General features: G+C 34.7%; 1 protein-coding gene across 1 annotated transcript; it reads right to left on the minus strand.

Moving 5' to 3' along the window:
- Positions 1-856: 856 nt before the first annotated feature.
- Positions 857-12412, minus strand: LOC117695402 (X-linked lymphocyte-regulated protein PM1-like). The gene is made up of 11 exons (XM_034486275.2): positions 12319-12412; positions 11814-11880; positions 11240-11264; positions 9432-9447; positions 8197-8316; positions 7707-7770; positions 7415-7449; positions 4938-5055; positions 4157-4256; positions 1627-1725; positions 857-1062 (listed from the first exon to the last, which is right to left on the minus strand). The coding sequence occupies exons 1-11, from the start codon at positions 12410-12412 to the stop codon at positions 925-927; spliced, it is 876 nt and encodes a 291-aa protein (XP_034342166.2). The 3' UTR covers positions 857-924.
- Between the last annotated feature and the right edge of the window lie 279 nt (positions 12413-12691).

Consider the following 12691-nt stretch of genomic DNA (forward strand, 5'->3'; position numbering starts at 1 on the left):
AGACAGACCCAAATTGGGATCCAACTCAAGGAGAAGCCCCAAGGCCAGGCACTATTACTGATGCTATGGTGTGCTCACAAAAAGGGCCTATCATGACTGCTCTGCAAAAGACCCAACAAGCAGCTGAGAGTCAGATGCAGATATTTAGAGGCAACCAATGGACAGAAGCCCCATGTGGTTGAATTAGGGAAAGTCTGGAAGAAGCTGAGGAGGAGGGTGATCCTGTAGGAGGATCAGCAGTCTCAACTAACCTGGACACTCAGGATCTCTCAGACACTGGACCACCAACCAGGCAGCATACACCACCTGATATGAGGCCCCCAACACATATACAGCAGAGAACTGCAGGGTGTGGACTCAGTCAACCTAAACCTCAAGAAACTTGAGGCTTCAGGGAATGGGGAGGTCTGGCAGAGTGGGGTAGGGATGATGGGGACATCCTCTTGGAGCCAAGGGTAGGGGGTGGGGGGAGGAGGTATGGGATGTGTAACAGTCAGAGGGTGGACCTGGAGGGCAATAAAGTCTGGACTGTAAAAAAAGATTAAATAATAAATTAAAACAAAATCACTACATTAGTGTGTGGGGTTCAATACAATGGACTATTTGTTACTCAGTTGTTATTCATTTAGATTTTATTTGGAAGTTAATATAAAGAGGCTTTTACACTTAAACAAGAAAATTATTTAAGATGTTTAAAAGTAAAGGATTTCTATTTTGATTCTAAGGGTATACCTTCTAGTTAACACTGCAATTACATCTTTCAGGTTCAACTTCCTTCTTAGAATCATCAGAATAACAAGGATTAAAGTCTTTCAAACGTTTGCAATCACTCCCTGTTGCTGTTTCATGGGAGACAAAAAACCGAGTGAATTTTTAACTTTGCTGTTACAAATGTATCAGCAAGTGAAAAATATGCATGCTTTCTTAGTCTGAAGTATTGAGAGAAGAGTACTTCAGAGTATGTCTCATGATGTTTGTTTTAAACGCAGACATTTCTTTTCTCAGTTCACCATCGACATCAAAAAGTGTATCATAGTTGTTGGTCTCCAAGTTCTTCAAACTCTAAAACAGAAAAGCACTTCTTACTAAACAAATCCCCAAGGATACAAAGATGAAAGATTCTGTGGAATTGATGCATAGACGTGCTACGTTTAGTTAAGCAGAATAATTATAGTGTTAATAATAAACTATGAGGTACATCTGACATCAAATTCCCAATTTATCATTTCATGTCTTGAATAATTCCTACAAAACCATTAGGATTCTACAGATATATCAGTCACCTCAGTCAGAAATAATTCAAAATAGTAAGTAGATAAAACCAGAGGATGGCCTTGTCGGGCATCAATGGGAGGGGAGGCCCTTGGGACTATGAAGGCTCTATGCCCCAGTGTAGTTGTAGGGGAATGCCAGGAAGGGGAGGCAGGAGTGGGTGGGTGGGGGAGCACCATCATAGAAGCAGGGTAGGGGGATGGAATAGGGGGTTTCCTGGGAGGAGGGAGGGGAACTGGGAAAGGGGATAGCATTCAAAATGGAAATAAAGCAAATATCCAATAAAAATATCTTCATGATTCCTAAAACATATTTAGTTTCCAAAGGACATTTTATGGACCATGTACAACATACCTTCATGAACTTATTATGCATGTCTCTAATTGCTTGCAGGGCCTGGTTCTGACTAGTTTTTGACAGTTGAAATGCTTTTTGTTTCTTTTGATAATTCTTCTACAAATATAAAAGGAAAACATTACTATAACCCTTCTGTTCGTTTTTTGTTGCTATTGTTGTGCACCATGAATCCTAAGCTGACAACCAACCCCTTAATGTATCTCCAACCCTAAAATGTTTAAGTGAGCCAAAATAATTCCGTATAAAATGTAAAAGGAAGTTTTCCAACTGATTTAACATTTTAACAACTATTATGACTAAATATACTTTACTTACATTTTTACAGTAACATGAAACACAATTATCCTACCAATTGTCTGTTAGAAGAACATTTTTTTTATGAGAAAGTATTTGCCATGCTGCACAGGCCTTAGCCTCCCAAGTACTTATGTTTATAGGCATGCACCATGCAAACATGTACTTGGTAAAATCCTAAGCCTAGAAAGCTTAACTCTAGCTAGTGTTAATGCTTTTACCATGTGATTGACTCATTTTACTAAACAGCAGAAGCAATCCCAGGAGATGGCTCACTACCTCATCTCTGTATCTACCACTCACCTAAGTTGTATATTCCATGTCCTCTCTCTTTGTTTTCTTCCTTTCTTAAGGATGTCTTATACTTGTTCTTTACTAAGTTCAGTATCTTCACTTGTCTCAACTATTGTCAAGAATTTCAGCAATTATAACTGCTATTTTAAATTTGTGACTCAAGCTGGGCCTGTCAGTGTGATGCCTATAAAACTGACTTTTATAAAGTTTGAGTTAGAATGATTGCAAGTTCATGAATAGCCTTGATCACTTAAAGATACCCTGCCTCAAAATAAAGTGTAAAAAGATGTCTGGGGACAAACTTTAGTGGTAGATTGGTTTTCTTTAGGTTCCAGTCTCAAGTAACACAGGGAAGTAGTAAATAAATTTCTCTCTGTATTCTTTATGTTGGCACACAACCATGTAATCTGCATTCGAAAAAATTAAAACAAGCCTTATGTACACCTTTTGTCCTTGGGCTACTAACATTCCTATTTTGTCTTTTATTCCCTGTGAGCAGTTTTGGACTCCATGTTTCCACTCAACTCATCCTGATTAAGTACAATGACCTCCACATTGCCAAGTTCACCTTTAAAAAAAAAAAAAACGTGCGTGTATATACATATGGAGACCAAGGATTAACAGTGAGTGTCTTCCTGGGTTGCACCCCACTTTTTTGGAGACAGGATCTCACTGAACCTTGAGCTCATCCATTAGTCTAGACCTGGTGGCTAAGAAGCTCAGGAACTCTTCTTATCTCTGAACCAAATTTGAGTTTGGTGGTTGCAAAACGCTCACAGCCACACCAACATTTTTGTTGTGGTGGTTTGTTTTTGTTTTGCTGGGTTGTTTTTTTTTTTGTTGTTGTTGTTGTTGGTGTTGGTGGTGGTGGTATGTGTGTATGCATATGCAGGGAATATAAGCTCAGGTCTTCCTGCCTGCACAGGAGAAAGATTACCAACTAAACCATCTCCCAGCCCTGCAAATCTATCTTATTTTGTCCATTAGCAGCATATGACACAATTAGTGGTCTTTTCTTCCTTCAAAGGTCTCCTTCACTCATGGTAGTTTACTTGCTACCAATTGTTCTCTTCCTTTACTGGTTCCCTCTGACCCCACCTCATGCAGAAGTACAAATATTGAATTATTCTGGGGGGGTCTATCCTTAGACTCCGCACTTATATGGATGATTACTCCCCCTTGTGATTTCATCCATATTTCAAGGTTTAAAAACTGCCTTCAATTGGAGTCTTTATTTATTTGTATCTTTAGCCCCTATCTCTCTTCTGAACTTCCTCAACATCTTCCAGGCAGGAATGGAGCTCCTGTTCATTTCAAATTGAGACCTTCCCAGACTACTAACCAAGCAAATACAAAATGAGTTAATACAGTCATCATCTCAGATCTTACTTGGAAATCCTGTGCTGACCACAGTCATTGGTACAGTAATGGAGAGATGATTTAAAATAATTTGGTGATATCCCCCCATAGGAATATTCTGCCAGGGGTGTTGAAAAAGGTTGTTTCCATCCACTGTTGTTACTTGATTTGTACTAAGTTTAGAATTGTAAGAACTGATTTACCAGTTTGAGTGGGTTTTCTAATATTAACAACAGAGTCCAGATGACACTAGTAACCTTTCTCTCTCCTTTCAACTGCATCTGAGGTTGATCTATTGTTATTCTTTTTATAGAAACTGGTAATCCTCCCTTCATCTTTCAGCAAATGTCTGCCTCTTGAAAATTTATGATCTGGTCTAATATAAAATGCCCAGTAGTTTTCATTGATATAGTATGTGATCATACATCTCTGGTTTATAACTCAGTAGGACTAGAATAGAGCCAAGGATGGATAATGAAACTTAGTTTACTTTCATGTACCCAACACAAGGCTAGTTTCTCCGTTCCTACTTGATACTCAGTTATACTAGATTAATTATAAAGTTAGTTATGATACCAACAGCTGATTTTTCTTGTTTGTTATTGAATTTCTGTATATCCACATCAAACTTCTGAAACGTAGTTATATACTGCTTAAAAAATTTGTTGTTGATCTTCTTCCTGTAAAGCAAAATAATGAAAGCAGTCACATTTCATAGCAATATGAAAAGAACACTCAAAACAAATTAAATTCACCATTTCATACTATAAAAAGAAAAACAGCAGTAAAAAAATCATTAGAGATTTTTCCTTAACAAATTATTAGAGAAGTCTTCTTTTATGTTTTATCTTTTCAAAATTAAAAAAAGTTTTAACATATATATAAAATTTTCAGAAAATTAATTGTATTTCCAAGTAGGGTTTTTTCATTATTTTCTACTAAATATAGGGTCTAATTTATTTTTCCTATATTAGCTCAGTTAAGACATAGTGCAAAACTTCAGTTAAAATATACAAATTGTCTGCATATATAATTGATCTTTTCTATATTGTTAAACATAATAAACCATAAATTACATTTCTAAGACCTTTTGCAAGATTCCTATATTTTCACAATGAATGTAAATCAAAATTTAAAATCTCATTAACAATTTTTTAAAGGAGAAAATAAAAAAAATTCACAGATTTCTAAGAATTACATCTAGTTTCTTTGAAGGCATGAAGTTATAGGGTTAACTGCTTAGACAAAATTAAAGCCACACATTTTTACTAAAGGCTCAGACATGGCTATCTTTTAAAACTTCAGCCACATATAATTTTTAAAATGATACAAATGTGACTCTATAAAACTGACAACTCTACCTTTCCTGTTTGTTGATTTTCCAACCTTGTTCTAATTTTCGGTTACTGCCTTTGAAAGAATCTTTGACATAAGTTTCCATGTGTTTTCTCTTTATATAAAGAGTCTTGTGAATGTCACCTAAATTAAAGATAAAGTGTCATGTTGAAGAAACTTTAGTTGATTCCGTGTATTCAAGTAATATAAATATAGATAAAATTCATTCAATAATGCCAAGGAAACTTAAAATTAAATCCAAAGATATCAACAACATGGTATACCAAATGCTTCATACTTTAGAATACTTCGGGTTTTATATTTTAGATGAAGGATGTTCAACCAGTAAAGTCTACAGAAATGTTCCAAAATGCAGAAAATTCCATTCCCATGTATTTTGGCTAATAAATATCTAATCTTATCCTAATTTTGATTTCCCTCAGGAAAATAATTTTGATTTCCCTAAAGAAAATAATTTTGATTTCCCTAAGGAAAATAATTTTGATTTCCCTAAGGAAAATAATTTTAAACTTCAAGAACAGTTTTCAAAAGAACGAATATATAAAACAAAGAAAGAATCAAGGATGGGCTTTGATTTCTTCATGGGAATTCCCAAAGTTTGCTTAAATCTAATAAAATTATTTCTAAAGAGTATAGTCAATTATACTTTAGAACATATCTTTTCCAAAAATAAAAATGAAAAAGTACTTTACATAAATATCAATGCTATTAATTGAAGAATATTTTTGTAGGACATTTTCACCAGTAAGTACTGAAGTTCATAAAAATTATAATGTTTCAGAAAATGTTTAGTACCTTTGTAGCATACATAGTTAGCTTTCAGGCATTAGGATGAACCTATGTTATGGTGCGCATATTTAATACTTTCAACATATATAGTACTATATAAAACAGATTATAAATTGATTACTCTGCCTCTTTCAAATAGAGCAAATTCTTCAGTTATCAAAAAGATTTGATAAAATGGGTAACCATAAAAAAACCACTAATTTTTTAAATAAAACATTGTTTCAGGGCTGGAGAGATGGCTCAGCTGTTAAAAGCAGTGGCTGCTCTTGCAAAGGACACAGGTTTGGTGTCTAGCCCTCAAATGGTGGCTCACAACTATAGGTGACTCCAGTTCCAAGATATCTGACACAGTCATCTGAAATCTATGGGCACCAAGCACACATGTGGCACACATATATACCTGTAAGCAAAACACTGATACACATAAAATAAATAAGTCTAAAAATAGATGTTAAGAGCGTTGTTTCCTAAGTCATGTAAGATGTTTTGAGCCTATGATTCTAGTCTAGAAAAGCTTAAGCAGGAGATTTCCACTGTAAAGGTCAACATAGGTTGCATAGGAAAATTCAGGCCAACCTGAAGTACAAAAGTATTGCCTTCTAAGAAAGGTCATGTAACTGTCAATTACATATAATTTAAAAAAGATTCTTTGGGATCTGAGTATCATTCTCTCACCAGTTAGTAAAGTTGGCTTTCACTTTCAGTTACATAATTTATTTTATTAAAAACACTAAGGGGATTGGAGAGCTGACTCAGCAGTTAAAAGCACTGACTGCTCTTCCAGAGAACTGAGGTTGGATTCCCAGCACCCACAAGGTGGTCACAACCTCTAACTCCAGTTCCAGGGGATTCAGTGCCTTCATCTGGCCTCCTCAGGTACCATACACACAAGTTGTGCACAGATACACATGCAGGCAAAACAACCATACCCATAAAATAAAATTTAAAAAAAATAATGAAGAAGGGTTACATTAAAGAATTCAGTTTTACATGGTACCATATAGAGAGGAGTCCTAGAAAAGAAACTGACTTAATATAAAATTAACACTGAGTCAATGAAAAACTGTTGTATATACAGAATTTTGTGCATATATCACTTAGCTTTGAATACATGGAACTGTAAAAATGTTTACATCTATTTTTTCTTCTAAAAATCACTTCAAAGCAGCTAGGAAGAAGCCTCAGTAGATAAGAGGGTTTACTATGAAAGGAGGAGGTTTGAGCTTAAATCTAGCACCCATATACAAAGCCAACCATGGATGCTTGTTCCTGTAATGGCATACTGTAATAGGCAGAGTGAGAATTGCTAGGACTTGCTGGCTGCCTGTCTAGCTGCACATTCAGTGAAAGAGCCTGTCTCAAGGGAATAAGGTGGAAAGTAATAGAGGAATAGCACCCAACATCCTCCTCTGACCTCTACATGTATACATGTGTATATATGTACCATAGACATAAACATACAAAAAATAAAAATTAAGTTTCATTAAAGTCACACCTGTTCAAAAAAACACCATTTTCACTTTCTGTACCATAGGGGAAAAAATCCATGATGCTAAATCAAAAATATTTACAAAATTCTATAAATAGGAATAAGGCATTAAGAAGTCATATTATATATTAACTAATGTTTCCTATTATATAAATTATGTTAATACTATACAGTTTTAAATAAATTATATATCTAAAAATGTACCTTTAAATTTTCCCAGAATATTTTGCACTTGATACCTGTGAAGAAATTAAAGTTTTAAAAATTAAAGATGTTGGGAATGCAGTTTGATGGTCCAGCTTTTGCCCTACAAGTGTTAACATAAGAACTGATCCCCATCTAAGAAAAACATTCAAATTGAGGATTCATCTTATGTAATTCTTGTTTTGGAATATACATCATATGCCAATTATTAATATAGATTACTTGTTATACAATCAATTCAACTTTTCTGGAAGTACTTAAACTAAGCAGGAAATAAATTTGAACATATTACCGTGTATCTCCGATTATTTCTTCTGGATTTGAATTCCCAGCATCATGAGTAACTGAACTCTGCTCTGTGTTGGTAATAAAACAAAATTTATTTATTAAAATAAATTTACTTATTTAAAATAAATGTATTATTTATTAAAACAAATAAAATTTATTTATTTTAAAATAAAATATTAAAATAAATGCTATTCTTAAAATTTTAATGAACTACTTTATGATTTTTCAGGCATACTGTCAACATTAGGTTTTAAAGTAGATCTATTATTTGTCTGAAAGTTAAACAAAATCAAGTAATTTATAATTATCTTCTGAAAATATGTTTTTAAGCCTTTCTGGACAAGGTCATACTAAATTATGTTATTTATCTACATGTTGTGATTAAAGGCAAAAGATATAATATGAGATTTTCGATCTCCAATACAACCCTAAAAAGAACAACAGAGAAAAAAAATGAAGTGTAGCATCAATGTCCAACATTAGATATCTGGTACCTTCAAAAATGTCCTTTTCTGAAGCATTCTTACCTACTTCCTCATCACTTGATAAGCACCAATTCTCCATTGGTGACTCTAAAAAGTCTTCAGAATCCTGCCTTTCCACAAAGAGACTTTCTGATTTAAAACAAAAAGAAATAAAAAAAAGTTTCTCAAGCAATCTGAATAAAAAAAATTCACTTAAACTAATAAAATTGAAATATAAAATAACATTAAGGAATGATTTTATAAAAACAGCACTTAATAATTGCATGAAGGGTTTAAAGATAAAACCACATTTCTATTACCTTCTGCTTTAATACTAAACAACTTAGTATTTAAATACTGAACAGAATAGTTGGTTTCAAAAATAGCCATTAATAATCTTAACTTTAATATAAACATGTTTTTAAAAAGAATGATTTTAGTTGAATAAAATATTTTGGGCTTCCTTAGTTTATAGGACTAAGAGTTTGTCATTTTTCAGGTTAAAACACACACACACACACACACACACACACACACACACACACACACACACACACACACTGATGGTTTCAACTGTGACTCCAAGTGGGTTTATACCTAATCATAGGGGGATGTGCATTTTGGTCTCATTTCTGCTAGGTTTTTAATAAATGTGAGCAAATGTGTTTACATATCAATCTCCAAATAAAATCAGAGTTGCTATTGTCACAAGCAAGTTCCCCAAATTTTCCATAGCAATATAAACCTAAAGCAAATCTAAAAATATAAAGTTCTGCCTGGTTGGACATATATTTCACTGCTACAGCAAGAGGCTCTGGGTTCATTCTTCAACAATGAAAAAAAAAACGAAAAATTAAAAATAAAAAAGAAAGCAGGCATGTTTCCTCAGGCCCCAGGACATTTATAAGGACTTTAGTTTCAGGGCAGAGTTAGAGCTTACTTCCCTAAACCAAAACAACACATAAAGAAAAGCAGCCTGCACTGAATTATGTCTGGAATCCCAGCACTTCGGAGGTTGAGAGGAGCCTCAGGATTTTGAGGCAATTTGGGGCCTATATATACAAATTTCAACAATCTGGCCTTAAAACACCAGGTAGAGGAAAATGAAGACCAGTCTTCAGTTTCTAAGGAATTCCTGGGGGTGGAGTTCTAGTCCTTTCCTGACCCTAAAATGACCTTCACTCTACTCACACCTCACATCCCCAGGTTGGAGAAGGCTTTCAGGGTCTCCAATCCACTAGGCCTTCCTGCTTTCTGCTAGAAGCTATTCTGTTTAAACTCCTGCCCTTAGCAAAGTTCTCCATTTTTTCTCCTCAGATGCCTAAGAGGGTAAAGTCAACTGTGAACCAGGAAGCAGTACCTTCTAGAGTCCAGTGAGAGTCATCTCAAGCCTGAAGTAACACCTCTACCCCTTCACCCTTCCCCACCTTACCCTTCCCCCCCTCCAGCTGAACCATGATTAATCATCTCTCAACACGTCACTCCACGGGCAAGGTTTCCTCAAGAACTTGGCTTCATAGCTACCACAAGGCATATTGGGTAACAGGATTTGGACAGGAGAAAAACAATCTTAACCAAGTCCCTTGCTGACTGGCCATGTTTGCACATACCTAGTAAGGGTCACTGAGTCATCTGTCATCGAAGCAGCAAAAGAAGGTATTATTCTAGCTGCCACTACTAGAAAATTACCCAGATACTTTCCAATTTCCAAGTTTGCAATACTAATTTGAAAGTTAAAATAATTGTGTAAAATATGAACCCCGATGAAGACTCTCCTATTATTTCAGTTGAAGGGGCTGTTGCATGTACTTCTAAATTGTTTTAATTTATTTATTTAATGAATGTAAGCATTTTCTGCATGTATGTATTTATACAACATGCATGCCTCTTAGAAACCAGAATAGAATGTCAAATCTCCTGGATCTAGAATTAAAAATGGTTGTGAGCCACCATGTGGGTACTAGGAACTTAACCTTGGTCCTCTCCAATAGCAACAAGTACTCTCAATTTCTAAGCTATATTTCCAGACCTGTCCTGTGTCTATTTTAATGTATGCTGGATCATTTGATTGATGCTTATTTTTATTATATAGTATACATTATAAAAATATGACAATTTCAGAATTTTGCCTCTCTCCAGAAAAAGAAAAAAACTACCATATTTTTAATGAATTGTCTTAATCTTAAAAATTGATTGAGAAAAAAATGACATGCTGAGGATGCTTAAATATCCTGTTTTCTTATTAAGCAAAAAAGATTTTGAATTGTATATATTAAACATAATCATATGTGTACATTCCAGTATATGTGTGTACATGGAGGCCAGAAGTAGACATCTGCTGTCTTCACAATCATACTTCAACTTATATCTTGAGACAAGGACTCTCTGAACCTGCAGCTCACCTATTCCACTAGCCTGGCTAGCCAGAAAGCTGTCTCCACTTACCCAGCACTGGGCTGCAGCCTGCATTTTTAAAGTGGATTCTAGGCTCCCCACCTTAAGTCTATATACTTACAAGGAAAGCACTTTACCAAAAGAGCCATCTCTCTAGCCCCTCTGCGAGAGGTTTGTTCTGTTGCTGTAGCCACTCTTTGTATTTCTCTAATCACACCTAAGATTAGGCTCCCCAAATTCTTAACGCTGGTTTTGTTTGTTTCCTCACAACAGCAATTGGGTTTCTTGCTCAGTTTATGGTTTGGAGTTAATTGGACAAACTGGACAAACCAACATTTCATTTGTGAGGCTTATTGGTATTTTATGTTTGTTTGGTTGTTTGGTAGTTTTTTTTGTTTATTTTGTGGATTGGTTGGTGTTTTTTGTTTATTTGTTTTGTTTGCACCACTGAAGATGAAACTCATAGCTTTCACTCTAACACTGAGATACATTTTCAGCCAATCTTTATTTTTAAATGTTGAGTGAGAGTTTATCTGTATGTGTTTTAAAGAAAACTACAATTACTGTGAAACATAAAAGTATCCCCCTATGTTATAGGGTCTATAGATATTTGTTGTCTTATTCGAGCCTCTTTGGACACCAGGCAAAAATCTCCAAAAAATAAGTTACCATTAGATACATCCAACGTACTGTATATGTCATCTCTGTGAAGAAAGAAAAACAAAAAGTTAAAGCTGGAAATATAGTTGACGGATAGGGCATTTGTCTAGCACACACAAAGGTTTACACAGAAAGTCCTTTAAATTATTCGTAATAAATACATATTGTTTTGGTTTGGAACAAATGTCATATGCATATAAAATACATGTTGGACAACCAGAGTGAATTTGTGTTAATTATATTTAACAATTAATACATGTATGACCCACACTACATTCTTCATAACTCTCCTACTCTTGCTGAGACCCTTCTTCTTCTTTCTAGCTGGTACCCCTCTTATTTTTATGATTTTCCCCTTTGCTTTGTGTGTTTACATGTGAAGAGTTCATGCAGGTGGTCCTATTGTCCTAGTTGCTATGTGTTTGTGATTCCAAGGCGTCAAGGAATCCAGGCTGGGCTTCAACTAGATACAGAGCTGAGGATGTCCTTGAATTCCTGATCTTCTTGAATCTACCTCTCTAGTGCAGGGATCACAAACACTACTTTTGAAGTACTCTATTGAGCTGACAAAAAAAATTATTTGAAAATATTACCCCATATCTTCATCAATTACTATAGGAGATGATTTATCCTCATCCTTGTCAAATGCTGGGCTCTTTTCTGTATTGACAATAAGAAATGGGAACATTTGAAATTATGCTATGTTAGTAATAGTTAATAGAGTACTATCGATTTGCATTTCCCTGGAAGAATTGCCCATGTGAGTTTATGAAGCAGCTTTAGAAATGACATAATTTCTTTGCAGGTTTTATGAAATAAATTCACAATTTGCCAACATTTTATAGGAACAATGTTTAAGCCTTTTCCTGGGGTAAAATCCTAGCAAGTTATTTTTTCTCAACATACTGGGACTACAGTGCCAAGAGAAACTACCTGCATTGCTAAGACTCTGCTATAAGAAGAAATACTTATAGATAAAATTAGAAATGAAGTATATGAAAACCTTTAGCAAAGTTTTATTCCATTTCAGGTAGCTAGGTAAAAGTCCAATGAACTACAGGACACAATCAATGGCCAACACTGAATAATATGCTTTACCTTCAGAAAGAGCGTTCTCAGTAAAGTTTATATCATCATCTTCTTCATCATCAAAGTCAAAAAGTATTAAGCGCTCCTGCTTTGGTACTGCCATGACTTTCTTAAGGTCCCTTCTTCTATTGGTAAACACTCAGATGTCTTCTTAGTTACAGATGAAAAAGAAGAAGAAGAAAACTCCAGTTATCTGAATCCAAAGGTTTCACTTAAATAGTAAAAAATGTCAAAAACTCAAGTAGTTATCTTAGTACAATAAAAGATCGATTATTCCCTTTTTTAACATTCATTTTTAAACACTTTCTCTTTATCACAGAATTTTGTATGCATAGTCAATATGGTGGCATATACACCTCATTTTCCCTTACCATCTCCTCCA

This window comes from Arvicanthis niloticus, chromosome X (genome assembly GCF_011762505.2).
Source record: "Arvicanthis niloticus isolate mArvNil1 chromosome X, mArvNil1.pat.X, whole genome shotgun sequence".
Lineage (NCBI taxonomy): Eukaryota > Metazoa > Chordata > Mammalia > Rodentia > Muridae > Arvicanthis > Arvicanthis niloticus.